Below are 19,002 nucleotides of genomic sequence, written 5' to 3' on the forward strand. Positions count from 1 at the left end.
ATCACTTTTAAGCAATTTTATTTTGCACAATCCAGGGACAGAAAATTCTGTGATAAATCTTTTTAAATTGGTTGTTTATTCTCTAAATTATGAATAATTCCAGGGCATTATTTAAAACAGATGTATTTTGAACTAATTTACAGAAAAGAGGCTTTTTAAACAGTGGTTATTTCAATTATTGTATAAACTACAAATTGTGAATAAGACTGCTTCTTTGGGAAAAAGTCCCTTAGTTCCTTGCAAGGTAATTGGTCTAATTAGATAGAAGGAAGGAGAAAAATAAGACGTGTCATCGGATTAGCATTTTAACATCTGTTACCACCCATTGCACAGAGAGTCTCGTTACGCTGCCCTGAAAGGTACCAATCTCCGTAATCCCTGCAAAAGATATACAAACGACTAGAAATAAAGATTAAATTAATGCTGCCTTCCATGATGAAGCAAGAGTGGAACCTATGCCCAAGCATCTTTGTTTCCTTATTTCACATTTGCTTATCAGGTAAGTGAAATTACAATCTAGGCAAAGAAGCTCTGAGCATAAGGCAGCTAATCCATGTTTATTAACGATGCTCATAATAAGGGACTTTAACCCCTCTGACTTCAGGCTGCTCAATGTAAGGAAAGTGGGCTATGCTAACAACATTAACAACATTAAGCAAGGGTGCCCAAAAGGTAGATCGGGATCTACCAGTAGACCTTTAGCTGGTGATCAGTAGATCTCAAGACACTATCAACAAACAGATTGTCTAAATTACCCTCCTGTATGATTCTTTTAATTCAGATTTTTATTATATGAAGGATACATAAGAAATAGTTGTTTTTTAAACATAGTAATATAAATTCTTTCATAAATCAATATAATATTTAAGTAATATTTTCCATGGAACAGAATGCTAACCATGCTTTTATGGATGCAGATCATAATGGGACAACATCACTAAAAGTACACCTCACAATAGTAAAGTATGGGCACACCAGATACAGTATAAAGGAAGCAGAATATTTAAATGTTTTATTAAATAAATAATGTAGCACAACAAATTAATCTAGTAGTTTTTTAGCTTATGCACTGAACATGAATTGAACATTCAATTTTTTTTATTTCTAGTTTTAAAGTAATCAAAGAATACAAGTTTTTTATATGGTTCAAACGTTACACCACAATATTGATCTAATAGCTTCTTAATGACAACATTCTTGTGAACAAATTGTACTCTCTACTTTCCAGCTATAGAACAGCTTCAAAACAGTTAAAACATTGTGGTAGATATACACAGGCATTTCTTTAAAATACTGAAATGTATTGACCATCTTTGATGCATATAAAAATGTAGTTGCTTTATGAATGTGCTTTAAAAAGGTTAATTTTTGGAATCATACCAGCGGATGTAGAAACAGATGGTTACACAGTTTCTGCCTTTATTCTGTAGCCATCTAAATATAATTGTGTGAACATGCCTTAATGATATTGTGCATTTTATGATTTGATGTGTCTTGTAATTCATGTTTTTTGTTCAGTGTTAAAAGCATAAATTCATAAATCTGATGTTTGTTTGGTATTTAGACAAAGGTTGAATTAGTCATATTATTAGTTTCTGTGATGCATTGAGAGACTCTTGTTGGATTACACTTTATTGAGGGCCCAATAAAGTAAAGAAAAAGCAGGGGAACTTTAAGTAAAAACTTACCAGAAGCCCTGTGAGGCTGGTAACATTGACGGATAGCCTTTTCCAAACCCCCACATGCCATATAAAAATCAACAAATAAGTAACTACATGAACAGTTTACATTTGACTAGGTTTTAATCTGTAATCTCAATATCATGGATCATGGTTAATTATATTACAAGAGATATAAATTACTTAAATGTATTATATTATATATTTTTATGGAGCAATATACAGTATGTGGGTTATTTATCAAAGTCCGTATTTATCTTAATATTTTATGCTGCAAACTCAAATCCGCTCGGGTTTTTTACGCTTATTAATTATTACATTTTCCCAAAAATTTGCTTTGTGGGAAAAAGTCTGATTTTCATGATTTTTTCAGATTTTTCTTCCGATTTTCACGATTTTCTCTAAATCGCCCGAAAACTTCAGGGTATTGCACGAAACTCAGACACATCAAAAAATCATTGGGATTTCTCCAATTGACTTATATGCAACCTCAACCTTTTCCACCCTCAGGGTTTAATAAATTCCGAATAAATTGTGATTTTTTAAAAGTCCAATTTTATAAAAAAAATCACAAATTTTTCGTGATTTTTGCATTCGGAGTTTAGCAAATAACCCCCTATATGTAGCTTTGACAGGAACCCGGTAAGAAGAGTGAATTTGTGTCCAATTAATAACAAATCTTTTGTTTGTTGTTGTTTTATAATACCTTAAAAACAACTTGTGTATTGTGAACTTGTCCCAGTGTACTGGTCTTAGGCATAATACATATGAAATAGACTAAATAACCTTCTCTCCTTCCAGAGTTACTTTTCAAATTCTAGAATGCATTTCAATAAAAAAAATGTATTTATAAAATTTGTTGCATATAGATGATGTATTATTTCAATGTAATTAATACTGAAAGCACTTGTATATTATTGAAAAGATGTCTTACTTTGATCTTACTTTGATCTTGGAATTCATACATATCGTACACTGCCTTCCTCAGTTATTGAATTGCTGCATTGCTGTCTCTGTGTCTTCCCCAATCACTGTGCCGCTGTATTTATGTACCAACTGTCCTGTTTTCCGAGGGACAGTCCCAATTTTGACAGCTCAACCGCAGTGCAAGGTTTGTTACTGAATATCCCGACTTTGGCGTATATTTATCTGAGATTGCCACAGTCTGCTAGAGTGAAATTCCATTCATTTTTGTGGGATTTTTAAAAGACTATTTATCAATGGGTGAAGGTGAAAGTTCAAATAAATACATCTTTAAAAATGCCATAGAAATGAATGGAGACAGAATTTCACTCTAGTGGACTATGGCGAGCTCAGACTTCACTGTTTAATAAATATAACCCTTGCTCTTTGATCTCCCGCACTGAACAGACAGAAAAAGATACAACGTTTCTAACTTTTGACTTTTAGCAGAGAGCCCAGAATATGTGCAGGTGCACTTTGAAACATTGTTGTTACAATTTAAAATAAGCAAAGAAACAATTATAACAATTTAAGATAAGCAAATCTCTTGGGGAAACTGTGACTTGCAGCTTAAAGGGCAATTCACCTTCATTAACAAAACTGTAATAACACATAAAACCACAGAAATGTGTCATAACCTGCCAAATTTCGCAAAATGAACATGGTAATTATGGGGTGTGGCCAAACAAATGCGCATAGTCAAACAAAATAATACACAGTGCTCTGCGCAGCAAACCTGTATGTATGTATTTATATATGTATGTATTTATGAGCGCTGTATTTATGAGTTAGGGAAGGGGGAAATCACAATTTACGGAGCAGCACACAACTGTGGGTCCTGTTCTTTCTGCATGACCTATCCAGTATGAAGTACAGAGCACAGGCAGAAGTGCTGCCCAAGGGGTGCACTCTTGTTTCCCTGGTCTTTGTAAATTAACTCTTATGCTATTGTTTTTGATATGGGAAAGTTTAATGATTTCATTTATAGCTTACAGTATATGAAAAAGAATTACATTAAACCAGTTCTCAAACTGTGGGGCTGACCTCCCTAGAGAAACTCAAACAAAAGGAAGGTTGGTCCTAGCATGATGGCCAGTTGATCTCAGACCTGTCGAGGTTGCATATAAGTCAATGGGAAAAGTCTCAATGAGTTTTTGATGTGTGCTGAGTTTTGTGCAATACCCCAAAGTTTTAAGAGTTTTTGGGCAAAAATAAAAGTTTTTTTGGGTGAAAAATCTGAAAAAATTGTGAAAATCTGACTTTCTCCTGCAAATTTTTGGGAAAATTTAATAATAAATAAGCATAAAAAACCCAAGTGGATTTGATTGGAGTTTGTAGAAGAAAATATTGAGATAAATTCAGACTTTGAAAAATAACCCCCAGACTGTTACAGCCATGTTTATACTGTACTTTGTATCTGTAACCTTTTTATGACCTATACAGTAAGTGATCCAACCAAAACCAGGTCTGAGTCTATGCACTTCTGTTTAAATAAACAATAAGCATGTTGCTTTGATAAAACACCTATAGGGGGATGTAATAAAAGTCGCAAAGAGCAAAACAATTTGCACAAATATGAATAAAAATTTGCATTTCACAACGTAATACTCTTCCTTAAACTGTTATTGCATTGTGCATTTTAATTGCACATTGACCACTTTTTGCTTGAAGGTGTCGTAATCTTTTAGAGCAAACCCTGTCGGAAGTGGTCGCTAAACAGTTTTTGGGTTTGCAAAAGCTATATTAAATTCACATAAAGTCAAATTTGTTTGCACAAAGGCATAACTTTTTGAATTGCAAACTGTTTTTCCGTTACCGATTTTTATTACATTCCCCTAATAAGCTTGAATGGGGGGATGTAATAAAATTCACAAAGAGAAAAACAATTCGCATCAATAAGAATAAAAATTCACATCTCGCAATGTGGTATTCTTCCTTAAACTGTAGTTGCATTGCAAATTATAATTGCACACTTTTAATAAGTACTTAAAGGTGTCGTAATCTTTTGGAGCAAACATAACAACCTATTCAGTAAGAAGTTTTATTACATTCAGTGCACTATTGCTTTCAATAGTTTGGCTGCACTGCCATTTTTCTCATATTTGTCCAATGGCTATGTTTTTGATGCAAAGTCATTGGGGCAGGTTCACTAAAGGGCGAAGTGGCAGACACTAGCGTCAATTCGCCAGAAATCTCATCTGCAGGAACATCGCCAATTCACTAACAGGTGTAGAGGACAATTCGCTAGCGAACGAGACCGTCGCTAGCATTCGTTTGCACCCTATCACCAGGCGATAGGGTTTATTTCGCCGCCTCAGACCAGGCGAACTAATAAAACAAAACTACATCTTCCTCAATCTTATGTCGGTGACATAATATCCTTTTTGCCGGAAATGCATTCAATTTGTAAAAAAACGCTGGCAACTTTTCTTTTTTTAAAGTTGAATTGCCTTCAACTTAAAGATTTATGTGTGAACAATTTTTAAAACTAATTTGAGGGGCATGCCAGATTTGTTTAATTGTGGGCTCATGTCTAGGGCATTAGAGGATCTCTTCTGTCTTTATTATGGCTCATTGGACATGTGTTTGAAAAAGTGGCCACTTCAAGCATTTGCACCAACATTACTATTAAAGACGTCCATATGACTTTCAGGTACCCGTCCTATTCAAATAAGCCTAAGCGCAAGAGTAGGGATGTAGCGAACCGCCGAGTATGTGTTCGCGAACGCCGTTCGCGAACACCAGCAAAAAATGCGAACAGTTCGCGAACAGTTCGCGAACTTCGAACATCCGAAAATCGTTCGATTCGAACGATCGAAGGATTTTTAATCGTTCGATCGAACGATTTTCGTTCGAATCGAACGAAAATCGTTCGATTTTAGCGACCGAATGGTCGAATGGTCGAACGATTTTGACGCGAACGCCTATTGGCGAACGTCGCGCGACGTTCGCGAACTTGCGGCGGACGCGAACAGCCGATGTTCGCGCGAACAAGTTCGCCGCAGAACAGTTCGCTACATCCCTACGCAAGAGTGCTATCAAAATTTCGCTAGGCAGAAATTAACGCTAGTAAAAATTCGCTAGGAAATGCTCACCTAGCTGAAGTAACGCATAGCAAAAATTCGCCAGCATTCGACTGCTGAGACGCAACTTTGCATTTTAGTGAATTAGCGTATTAGTAATGAATTTGCGCCGCAGAGTGTGGCGAAGTGGTCGCTGGCAAAAATTCGCCCTTTAGTGTATTTGCCCCAATATGTTCCTATATCCACATAAAAGCAGAATGTTCCATTTGCAACATCTAAAAGTTGGTTATCTACAAACATCAGCAATTAAAATATATCTATAGAAGATGACCATTGCAAGGTAAATATTACTGTACTTAGGGCCTTTGGTATACCCAAGCTCAAGCCATCTGTCTTATTATCATGCTTATCCTACCACTCAATCTTCTTAATCTAGTTAGGTCAGTTGTGTAGTTTGTGGACTGCAGATCATAGCATGCTAGTCTATTGGTCTCACAGCTAAACATGATTTGTTGCAATATTTAGTATATGTTATTATACCCTAATATAACTACATTTGCATACAATATGATGTATTGGAAATAAAAAATAAAATAATAAAAGGTATTTTTAAAAAATATTAAAATGTTTGCATAAAATGGACTCTTTGGTAGATGATCTTGCTGTATTTTAGACCATTTATTAGATAACGGATTTTAGGATAAAATGACAGATGACTAGGTTTATGCAGCCAACTCAACACTTTTCCAGCAGGTCATGCGAGGGTGGATGTCCCGACTAGGCCTTCACCCTTCCATGTCTGCAATGTCAGCATTTACCAGTCTTCTGGAATTCAGCTTGCTGTAAATTTCTTATACAGCCACACAGGGTCAGGTGCAAGTATATAAACAATGGTAGTTGGGTGAGAGTGTGTTAGGGTTAGACAGAAGTCAACCTTTTTTTCAACACACACATTACTAGAGGTGACTGTAGTAATTCTGTGTAGAGATTTTTAAAGAACTGCAGATGTGCAGTTGTTGTTGTTTCTCTGAGCTATTTACTAACTAAACAATGCGCTAATCTGCAGGGACTAGTTCCCCAAGCCAAGTTCACCTATAGCAGCTAAATAGTTTGCCATTTCAACACCTTGTGGTAATGTCAGCAATTGCAATTGCTTTTGAATAGATTACTAAAAATCTGGAAAGCAGAAACCTTATTGGTTGCTATTGGCAACTGCACTTGTGTAATTTAGCACCTTTGTCAGTCTACTGTGTTTTGACATTTTACCAAGTGACTGTAGTATAAAATATGTGTATCTGAAAGGTGAGCCAATATTGTGACATAACCTACACAAAGAGGATAAAAGAACACTAAAAGTAAAATCCTGAAAAATAATTCACTTGAAGTACAAGTCAATGAATGGGTACAACGAAATTACCAGGCTACTGAATTTGGCTTGAAGTACAGTTACATAATCATTAAGAAATGAAAAATGCATGGCACAGCTGAAAATCTGCCAAGATCAGGCCTTCTTCCAAGAGTAAGTGACCATGTGAGGAAGGCCACCAAGAAACCTCTGACAAAAAGCTACAAGCCTCAGTGGCTGAGACTGGAGAGAATATGAATGCAATAACTGTTGCCTGTGTGCTTCACCAGTTGCTGCTTTATGTGAAAGTGACAAGAAAGCCAATGTTAACTAAAACATATGAATCTCCCCTGCAGTTTTGCTAGAAGGAGAGTCAGCTGAAGGAAGGTTCTTATGGGGGAATGTTATTTGTTTAAAATGTTCGTAAACTCCTTTGCGAATGTTAGCGACCATGTTTGCTAAATTTTTGACTCAAAGACATTCACAGTGTATATAATATAAAATTTCACAATCGCAAATCATTTTTTGAGACAAAATATTTAACAAAACTTCAGAGCAGGTGTTAAAGTTTCGGAATGCACAATTAAGATTCACAATACAATAAAAGCCTAATGAATATTATTACATTGCGACAAATTTTTATTCTCAAAGTTGTGCTCTTTTATTACATTTCCCCCTTAGGGCATGGCCGATTCAGTCGCGATCCGACGTGCTGTGCATCACGTCGGATGTGACAGAAATAAGGTAAGTAATTCAATTGTCGCATCGTGTAGCAGCATTGATACGATGCGACACGACTGTCGGATGCAGACGCTGCATGCTGTGTCTGTATCCGACAGTAGTGTCGCATCGCGTCACATCAACAATGCGACACGATCTGACACTGCCGTTACTTACCTTGTTTCCGTCGCATCCGACGTGACGCCTGCGATTTTGAATCGGCCATGTAGTCCTGCCCTAAGTCTGATCAGATCAAAATTGAACATTGTGGCTATCAGACACAACACTGTGTTAAACGTAAGACAAATACTGCATGTCATCAAAAATACATCATCCCCACTTTGAAACATGGAGGTGGCAGCCTCATGCTGTGGGAATGCCTCTCTGCAGAAGACAGAGGGGACTCCATTTAAACTAATTTAAATAACATTGCAGAGATCTGTTTTTGCTGTAGCATGAAATAACCTGTTTCTATTGATAAGTGTAAAAAAATCACAGTTAAATCCATGGTCTATACCAATAAAATATGAACACTATAAAGGGAAAACATTTTTTTATAGGCATTGTAAATGCTTTGGGGGTGGGTAATTTTACAGGAGACTATAACATCAGGGTGAACATACTAAATATTCTGTACTATAACCCCAAACAATGTAGGTCTCTGTAAAAATATATTGCATAAAACAGCTCATATGTAAAACCGTGCTTAATGTAAATAAAAGATTTTCTTAAAAATATATTTTTTTAGTAGTATGTGCCATTGGGTAATCCTAAATAGAAAATTGCCATTTTAAAAAATAAGGGCCGCCCCCTCTGATCCTAAGTTCTGTCATTTGCTTTCACGTCTTCCTGAGCTGCAGTATGTCTGGTCAGGTGATCTCTGAGGCAACACAGAGAATATCATAAAATGGGGGCTCAAGGGAAAAAATATAAAAGGAGAAGATTAGTAGTGAGACTTGCTAACAATGCAGATAGTAGCAGAATTATATGTAAAAATTAAAAAATGTTTATTAGGACATACATAGCCTAAAGTGTTTCGTGCCAATTAGGCACTTACATAGGCACTTACACTTGCAAAGATGTGTGTGTGTTAACAAAATGTATTATACATTTTCTTATTACTAGTGGCTGATATACTCTCCCCATTATTATGTCATTTGAGATCCTACACATTGATCTTGATATGAACAATTGCTCAAATTGTTAATTTGCATCATATAGGCGTTAGTATGCAGTATGCAATATGCTGAGCAATGCCATATGCTGGCATTCACAATGAATGCCACTGCTCAAAACATTCAAAACATTAAGGGGCAGATTTACTAAGCTCGAGTGAATGGTTTGAATGTCAAAATGTTTGAATTTCTAAGTAAATTTTTGGGTACTTCAACCATCGAATAGACTATATTCGACCATTCGACTTTGACTAAAAATTGTTTGAATCGTTCGTTTCGAACGGTTTAATCATTCAATCGAATGATTTAATCGTTCGATTGATCAAATATGTTAAAAATCCCTCAACTTCGATATTCGAAGTCGAGGGATTTCAATTCGAGGGTTGAATTTCGACGTTTTTTTAACTTCAAAATTTGACCCTTAGTAAATCCTAAGACTAATTAGCACATCTATCTGCTTTGATAAATATGCCAATCTGTTAACACTTTCATGACAATCGGGTAATCTTTATTAAAATGTAAACACTCCTAAAAGTAAAGCAAACAATTAGCAGATACATTGTACATATAGGTTTTAACACCTAAAGCTGGCCATAGACGCAAAGATCTGATCGTACGAATCGAGGATTCGTACGATTTTCGGACCGTTTGTGGAGAGTCCCGACATTTTTCGTCCGGCGGAGATCGGTCGTTTGGTCGATCGGACAGGTTAGAAAATTTCTGTCGGCTGCCGATAATATCTCTGCGTGTATTGCCGATCGTACGATTTTCAGTGGGAGACTGTCACTAGCTTTGGTTGGACATAGATATCGTACGATTGCTGTCAGGGGCAGAACATTGCTGATCTGTTCTTTAACTAATCTGACTGGTAAGACTTTGATCTGAATGGTTAGTGGCGGGTCGGGAGATGTGAAAGTCCAATCGTACGATGATTCGTACGATCGGATCTTTGCATCTATGGCCAGCTTAACAATGATATAAACACTAAAAAACCAAAATCATGTAAAAGTCAATTGCAGATGGTCCCTTTAACAGTTGGAAGATGTTTTGCCTTCATGATTCTCAATAGACTGTTGGATGCTGGTTTTCATTCGATAAGTTGTAGTTTTTTAGTAAATTAAACCAGATTGTGGTTGGGAATTAGGTTGAATTTGTTACAATAAAAAAATAAGAAAAAAAGCAGGTTTTAGTAAATATGCCCCTAAATATAAAATAAGATAAATAAATTAGATTTTTATGAATACATGTATGGTACCTGTTATCCAGAATGCTAGGGACCTGGGGTTTTCTGGATAATGAATCTTTTCATAATTTGGATACCTTAAGTCTCATTACAATGAATTTATTTATCCATACTGGTTCCTGAAAATGACTTTAATACGATGTATGTCTCACATTCTATTACTATAATATATACTACTGTACACAATAAAAACATCATGGAAGACTTGTAGCTTTGACTGCAAAAGACAATCCCTTCTCTCTCTATGGTACTATATATAGTGGGAAATTTTAGGTTACACAAAGCAAAACTTTTGAAATTTTAGGCAGAAATTATTTTGATGGGAATTTCCCATAAAAAATCTGTAGACTTGTCACATCATCACCCAGCAGGGCATTCCACCACCTCACTGTGCTCGCCATGAAGAGCCACCTTCGCTGCTTCAAATTAAGGAAGTGACCTCTTATTCATTGATCTTTTCTAAGGGAAAAACCTCCCTGCTATTTGTCTATTATCTCTTCAAATGTAAAGAGGAATCATGTGCCCTTGCAAGTGCATTGCAGCGAAAATAACCACAGCCTTTACCAATCTTTTCTTAATTTTTAATTCCATTCCATTTCTTTCAACATGTGAATTGCACATCTCCGCACTCTCTCCAGCTCATTAATATCCTTCTTAAGGACTGGAACCCAAAACTGCAATGCATACATAAGTTGATGCGTAAAGAGACAAAATGCTAGTTTCATCTCTCAAGTAAATACCCTTTTTCTGCAAGACACACATATTTGCTTTAGTAACCACTGGGTGAAACTGAGTTAAACAGCTTAGAAACATGCTGTCATTTAGTGCATAACTCACATTTATGTTAGTTCTACCTTGTATGACCTTTCACTTTTCCACATTGGACCTCATTTGCCACTTTGCTGTCCAGTTCTCCAATTTATCATCATCATCATCATCATCAATTTAGCCAAATCTCTCTGCAAAATTGCAGCACCCTGCTTGGAACTTTTAGCTTTGAACAATTTAATATGATCAGCAAAATAGAAACAGTATTTACTATGCCCACCTCAAAGTAATTGATAAACAAAGCAAAGGGCCAACCCCCTGCTTTACTCCACTAACAGCAGTAGTCCAATTGCATTATCCCCTCTCTCTGTAATGTTTCCTTGTGTCAGTCTAAGCACAAACAGTATGTTTTGGGTAAATATTCCTTAATTTAAACAGTAGCCCTTCCGCATCTCATAATCAACTTACTGCTACACTCTTGGCACACTACTGCACAAGGATGAATGTGCATAACAGGATACTGGACTTAGAAAACTAAGCCACAAACCACATACAAAAAAGAAAATAGATTTACTAGAAAATAAGAATACTAAATCAAGTTATACAGTCTAAGTGAAAAAAGAATGCAAAAATGAGAACAGTATACTATCTCTTAACAATGTTGATATTTTTTTCCAGTCCAAACCAATCACGGCCCCTATTTTTTTGATAATGGGCCTATAAGTGCTGATGGGAACATGGCCTTGCTTAGTTTGTCTGAAGACACACCTGTTGGTAAGTTAATATTTTACCTTATGATTTGATAATACTATATCTCAAAATGATTGAATAACCGTGGACCATGGAAAGGTGTCAATCCTACACTGGTTCTTCAGTGCTGTAGAATTTTGAAAAAAGTAATTGACTTTCTCCTGTATCAGAAGATAAGAACAAAGCAACTTTGTTGCCTTTCATGTCCAAATTAACAATGTGTGGTACAATGAAATAGCACTGGAGGCAGGGATCAGACATACTCAGGGCATTTGGGTGGCATAACCTGAAGTATTTAACCCCTAAGAAATTGGTCTGTGACAAATTTTGTTGATTTAGTCAAAGCATGCCTCAATGAATAAAGATCTAAGCTATAAATGGACACACACTTTCACCTTTGTATTTAAGATGTATTTATTATGTTAGCTTATATCAATTATAAATAATGTAAATATCAGTCTGTATTGTTTCAATCTGCAGTGTACAACCAATATTTTAACAGAAGTAACTTGTGAAAGAATATTTGGCATACTGCAATACAAAATAGGTACACAAATGAATGTTGTGTAAAACAATTTCAAAGCAGTTTTATAATATTCCAAAGGAAGGCAAAAGGATGTTTATTGGAAATGAAGCATGATGTATGAGGTGGGAAGTGCATATTTTATGTTTTAGTGATCTGCTGCAATTACTAGGAATGTGCATGTGTTCCTTCAGTGCTTGCTTTGTATGAAAGCACTTTGCAAGTCCTGTCTGCATTTGAAGCACCGGCTTTGACATATCTATGTGTAGAAACTAGTTTTGATACATTGTTCTAGCCTAATGATCTGCCTGGAAAATGAACACTAAATGAACTAATTGCAGAATTGCCATTGGAAAATTGCATCTTTATTTATTGCTTGAAGTCAGAGTATTGTCAATTATCAAACCACAACCCTGTCAAGGTCTTATGGGAAGATTTTCACTGTAAGGTTAGAGAAAAAGCACTACACGCTTGTTTTACCTCTGGGTAGAGCTACAGAAAGTGTGGGTTGACATATCCACTAATTAGCTTCAAAAATGGACAGCTGCAATGCCAAAGGTTTGTATGTAATAAAAAAAATGTTATGACTATAGGGCTAGCTGGGCTTGGCATATTATGGATACCTTTTTATACAGTCATATGAAAAAGTTGGGGAACCCCTCTTAATTATTTGAAGTTTTGTTTATCATTGGCTGAGCTTTCAAGTAGCAACTTCCTTTTAATATATAACATGCCTAATGAAAACAGTAGTATTTCAGCAGTGGAATAAAGTTTATTGATTAAAATATGCAATATGCATCATAACATCATAATTAGATGGGTGCATAATTTTGGGCACCCCAACAGAGATATGACATCAATACTTAGTTGAGCCTCCTTTTGCAAATGTAACAGCCTCCTGATACCTCCTATAGCCTTTGATGAGTGTCTGGATTCTGGATGGCGGTATATTTGACCTTTCGTCCATATAAAATCTCTACAGTTCAGTTAAATTTGATGGCTGCCGAGAAAGAACAGCCTAAATCAATCATCCCATAAATTTTCCATGATATTCAAGTCGGGGGACTGTGACAGCCATTCCAAAATATTGTACTTCTCCCTCTGCATGAATGCCTTTGTAGATTTTGATGTGTGTTTAGGGTCATTGTATTGTTGGAATATCCAACCCCTGCATAACTTCAACGTTGTGACTGTTGCTTGAACATTATCCTGAAGAATTTGTTGATATTGGGTTGACCCTCGACTTTCACAAGGGCCCCAGTCCCTGAACTAGCCACACAGCCCCACAGCATGATGGAACCTCCACCAAATTTGACGGTAGGTAGCAGGTGTTTTTCTTGGAATGCGGTGTTCTTCTTTTTGTTATGACCAGATAACTCAATTTTTGTCTCATGAACCCAAAGCACTTTGTTCCAAAATTACTGTGGCTTGTCTAAATGAACTTTTAAATACAACAAGTTACTCTGTTTGTGGAGTGAGTACAGAAAGGGCTTCTTTCTCATCACCCTGCCATACAGATGTTCTTTGTGCAAATTGTGCTGAATAGTAGAATGATGTACAGATACACCATCTGCAGCAAGATGTTCTTGCAGGTCTTTGGAGGTGATCTTTGGGTTGTCTGTAACCATTCTCACAATCCTTTGCATATGCTGCATATGTATCTTTCTTGTTCTGCCAGACCTGGGTTTTACAGCAACTGTGCCTGTGGCCTTCCATTTCCTGATTACATTATTTACAGTTGAAACTGACAGTTTTAAACCTTTGAGATAGCTTTTTGTAGGCATCCCTTAAACCATGATACTGAACAATCTTTGTTTTCATATCTTTTGAGAGTTGCTCATGCTGTCACTCTTCAGAGGACAGTCAAAAAGAAGCACAACTTGCAATTGGCCACTTTAAATATCTTTTCTCATGATTGGACACACCTGCCTATAAAGTTCACTTAACAAGCTAATCCAACTAATTTGGTGTTGACAGTAATCAGTATTGTGCAGTTACATGCATTCAAATTAGCAAAATTACAAGGATACCCAAATTTTTGCACTGCCAGTTTTTCACATTTGATTTAATTTCATACAACTGAATACTGCTTCACTAAAAATATCTGTTCAGAAAACACCCCAGTACTCAGATGTTCTTGGGAAATGAAAGACATACCACTATTATCTTTTTTGTTGAAAGTGGAGTAAATTATTATGCAGGCTGAGAGGGGTTTCCAAGCTTTTTCATATGAAGGTAGATCAAGGAATTAACATGCATGACAGTGACATAAGTCTTCCAAACAAATTGGGGTTTTTATGCTACTAAGTTAACCAATAACATGTATCACCTACTCTTTTGGATCTGGTTTGGATCCATTGCTACGGTACAACACTCCACTAAAACTCCTGACTGAATTACTGATTTTTTCCCCCTCAAAATTGATATACTCCTTTATCAGGGATTTCCAACACAGGATGCAGACCCTGTAGTTTAGAAGTTCTAATGAGGCCTTGTCTGGTGACCAGTATCATGTTTGCAAAATATGATTTAGCTGTTGGGCAAATTTGTAATGTAATCTTAAACAAGTGTTTTCTTGAAGGTGCTTACATATATATATTAAATGGAAGTGACCCTGATGGAGACCCTGTGACGTATGGGCTCACATTTGAACCTGGTACAAAACGTTATTTTGATGTTGATCCGGACAATGGAAATGTCACATTAATTGAAGAACTTGACAGAGAGGTAAGAGAGAAAATACATGCTATGAAATCAGAGGAAGAAATAGTAATCTTACATAGTGGGAACAGAATCTGAACAATATGGAAGGAGAAAGAAAAATATTGAAGATGCAAGAAGGGTAGGTGGTGAAAATTGAAGTGGCTAATCGTAGGGAAAATGCAGGTGAGAAAAAAAAGGAAGTTGTATTGTAGACTGAGAGCAAGACCTTGGGGGTTGGAAATACTAAACAATAGGAATTCTGAAGAAAAAATCTGCATCCAAATGCATCGTAGACAGGTCAGGTGAAGGCAGTGAAATTAGTTTGCTGTGGAATGAATTTTTATCACAGAGTATCACAAGAGAAATGTATCAAACTGACCTGTATGTATCAAACTGAACCCTCAGGTCTTGAGCACACATAGTTACATAGTTAAATTGGGTTAAAAAAAGACAAAGTACATCATGTTCAACCCCTCCAAATGAAACCCCAGCATCCATACACACACCCCTCCATACTTTCACATAAATTATATATACCCATACCTATACTAACTATAGAGTTTAGTATCACAATAGCCTTTGATATTATGTCTGTCCAAAAAGTCATCCAAGGCATTCTTAAAGGCAGTAACTGAATCAGCCATCACAACATCACCCGGCAGTGCATTCAACAACCTCACTGTCCTGACTGTGAAGAACCTTTCAAATGAAAGTTCTTTTCTTCTAGTCTGAAGTGGTGGCCTCTGGTATTTGTCTATAATGTCCTCTAATGTACTTGTAAAGTGTAATCATGTCCCCACACAAGCGCCTTTTTTCCAGAGAAAGCAACCCCAACCTTGACAGTCTACCCTCATAATTTGTCTTCCATCCCTCTAACCAATTTAGTTGCGTGTCTCTGCACTCTCTCCAGCTCATTTATATCCCTCTTAAGGACTGGAGTCCAAAACTGCACTGCATACTCCAGAAGAGGCCTCACCAGGGACCTATAATATTTGCTTTAGTAGCCACAATATGACACTGCCCAGAATTAGACAACTTATCTACAAAAACCCCTAGATCCTTCTCATTTAAGGAAACTCACAACACACTGCTATTTAGTGTATAACTTGCATTTATATTATTTTTGCCAAAGTGCATAACCTTGCATTTATAAACATTGAACCTCATTTTCCAGTTTGCTGCCCAGTTTCCCAACTTAGACAGATAACTCTGCAAAGTGGCAGCATCCTGCATGGAACAAATAGTTCTGCACAATTTAGCATTATCTGCAAAAATAGAAACAGTACTTTCAATGCCCACCTCCAGGTCATTAATAAACAAGTTGAAAAGCAAGGGACCTAGTACAGAGCCCATAACAACACTGGTCCAATTAAAAAATGTTCCATTTGCCACCACTCTTTGTAGTCTATCTTTTAGCCAGTTCTCTATCCAGGTACAAATACTATGTTCCAGGCCAACATTCCTTAATTTAACCAGTAACCTTTTGTGTGGCACTGTATCAAATGCTTTAGCAAAGTCTAAGTAAATCACATCCACTGCCATCCCAGAATCGAGGTCCGTGCTTACCTTCTCATAAAAAGAAATTAAGTTAGTCTGGCAAGATCTATTATGCATAAAATCATGCTGGCACACACTCATAGTATTATGATTTGCTATAAAGTCCAGGATCTTATCCTTTATTAACCCTTTGAAAAGCTTTCCTACCATGGACGTCAGACTAACTGGCCTATAGTTTTGAGGCTGAGAATGGGATCCTTTTTTGAATAGAGGCACAACATAAATTCTCCCTGCAGTTTAATCTGATCAGAATAGAACTGATCATGGCTTGCTAATGTATTCCCCTTAATGCCCCTTTATTCCATCACCACTTCATACCATTCATGTAATCTGATTTGTAGATTTAATTGTCCATCTCAGTAAGAAGTTCAGTACCTACTGGCTGAACCAATGTCAAAAATATTATTTTCAGTAACAATTGACTGAAACCATCTTATATTGCATATAAAGTTGCCTTATTTGTGGCTATACATTGTACAGTGTATATAGTTACATAGTAGTTACATAGTTAAATTGGGTTGAAAAAAGACAAAGTCCATCAAGTTCAACCCCTCCAAATGAAAACCCAGCATCCATACACACACCCCTCCCTACTTTTAATTAAAATTCTATATACCCATACCTATACTAACTATAGAGTTTAGTATCACAATAGCCTTTGATATTATGCATGTCCAAAAAATCATCCAAGCCATTCTTAAAGGCATTAACTGAATCAGCCATCAAAACATCACCCGGCAGTGCATTCCACAACCTCACTGTCCTGACTGTGAAGAACCCTCTACGTTGCTTCAAATGAAAGTTCTTTTCTTCTAGTCTAAAGGGGTGGCCTCTGGTACGGTGATCCACTTTATGGGTAAAAAGGTCCCCTGCCATTTGTCTATAATGTCCTCTAATGTACTTGTAAAGTGTAATCATGTCCCCTCGCAAGCGCCTTTTTTCCAGAGAAAACAACCCCAACCTTGACAGTCTACCCTCATAATTTAAGTCTTCCGTCCCTCTAACCAATTTAGTTGCACGTCTCTGCACTCTCTCCAGCTCATTTATATCCCTCTTAAGGACTGGAGTCCAAAACTGAACTGCATACTCCAGATGAGGCCTTACCAGGGACCTATAAAGAGGCATAATTATGTTTTCATCCCTTGAGTTAATGCCCTTTTTTATGCAAGACAGAACTTTATTTGCTTTAGTAGCCACAGAATGACACTGCCCAGAATTAGACAACGTGTTATCTACAAAGACCCCTAGATCCTTTTCATTTAAGGAAACTCCCAACACATTGCCATTTAGTGTATAACTTGCATTTATATTATTTTTGCCAAAGTGCATAACCTTGCATTTATCCACATTGAACCTCATTTTCCAGTTTGCTGCCCAGTTTTCCAGTTTAGACAAATCACTTTGCAAAGTGGCAGCATCCTGCATGGCACCTATAGTTCTGCACAATTTAGTATCATCTGCAAAAATAGAAACAATACTTTCAATGCCCTCCAGGTCATTAATAAACACTGAAAAGCAAGGGACCTAGTACACAGCCCTGCAGTACTCCACTAACAACACTGGTCCAATTCGAAAATGTTCCATTTACCACCACTCTTTGTAGTCTATCTTTTAGCCAGTTCTCTATCCAGGTACAAATACTATGTTCCAGGCCAACATTCCTTAATTTAACCAGTAACCTTTTGTGTGGCACTGTATCAAATGCTTTATCAAAGTCTAAGTAAATCACATCCACTGCCATCCCAGAATTGAGGTCTCTACTTACATTCTCGTAAAAAGACATTAAGTTAGTCTGGCAAGATCTATTACGCATAAAACCATGCTGGCACAAACTCATAGTATTATGATTTGCTATGAAGTCCAGTATCTTATCCTTTATTAACCCTTCGAAAAGCTTTCCTACCACTGACGTCAGACTAACTGGCCTATAGTTTTGAGGCTGAGAACGGGATCCCTTTTTGAATAGAGGCACCACATTAGCAATTCGCCAGTCTCTCGGCACTATGCCAGATCTCAATGAATCCTGAAAAATTAAGTAAGTAAAGAGGTTTGGCAATCACAGAGCTAAGCTCGCTAATTACCCTGGGATGAATACCATCTGGCCCTGGACCTTTGTTAATCTTAACATGTTCAAGTCTCTTTTATCTATGAATATGTTCATAGATTAATATAATGAATACAATAAATGTTTGTTTTGCAGAAAGAGGATGAAATTAAAGTAACTGTCAGCATTTCAGATGGGATAAATAAAGTAAGTGTGAAAATAAAGTGTTCTTGGTATAATGAAGACCTTATTATTTCCCTCTGCATAATGTAATATTCCCACTGATAATATGATACATTGATCTTGTGAAGCTTTTCAGCTACATTCCATGTTCTATTTTAAATAACTACATTGGTAGGAACATTGACTTATCATATTTTTGTGTATTTTTAAGGATATAATTATAAAATGGTGAACTTTCACTTTTATACTTTGATAAGTGGATATTGGGGCAGTGAGCATTTACTCTGGAGGACTGCAGTGAGCTCTAGTTCCACTTTTCGATAAAT

General features: G+C 36.6%; 1 protein-coding gene across 2 annotated transcripts in view; it reads left to right on the plus strand.

Moving 5' to 3' along the window:
* Nucleotides 1–257: 257 nt before the first annotated feature.
* cdhr1.S (cadherin related family member 1 S homeolog) overlaps nt 258–19,002 on the plus strand; it is a 48,798-nt gene continuing 30,053 nt past the window's right edge. Inside the window, exons 1-4 of one of the 2 annotated variants that reach the window (XM_041571159.1) lie at nt 258–499; nt 11,595–11,690; nt 14,771–14,916; nt 18,650–18,700. In XM_041571159.1, the coding sequence (XP_041427093.1) occupies nt 421–499; nt 11,595–11,690; nt 14,771–14,916; nt 18,650–18,700 (372 nt within the window). In that variant the 5' untranslated portion in view covers nt 258–420. The remainder of the gene's footprint in view (nt 500–11,594; nt 11,691–14,770; nt 14,917–18,649; nt 18,701–19,002) is intronic. The other variant, XM_018239460.2, reaches the window with a different exon arrangement.

This window comes from Xenopus laevis, chromosome 7S (genome assembly GCF_017654675.1).
Source record: "Xenopus laevis strain J_2021 chromosome 7S, Xenopus_laevis_v10.1, whole genome shotgun sequence".
NCBI lineage: Eukaryota > Metazoa > Chordata > Amphibia > Anura > Pipidae > Xenopus > Xenopus laevis.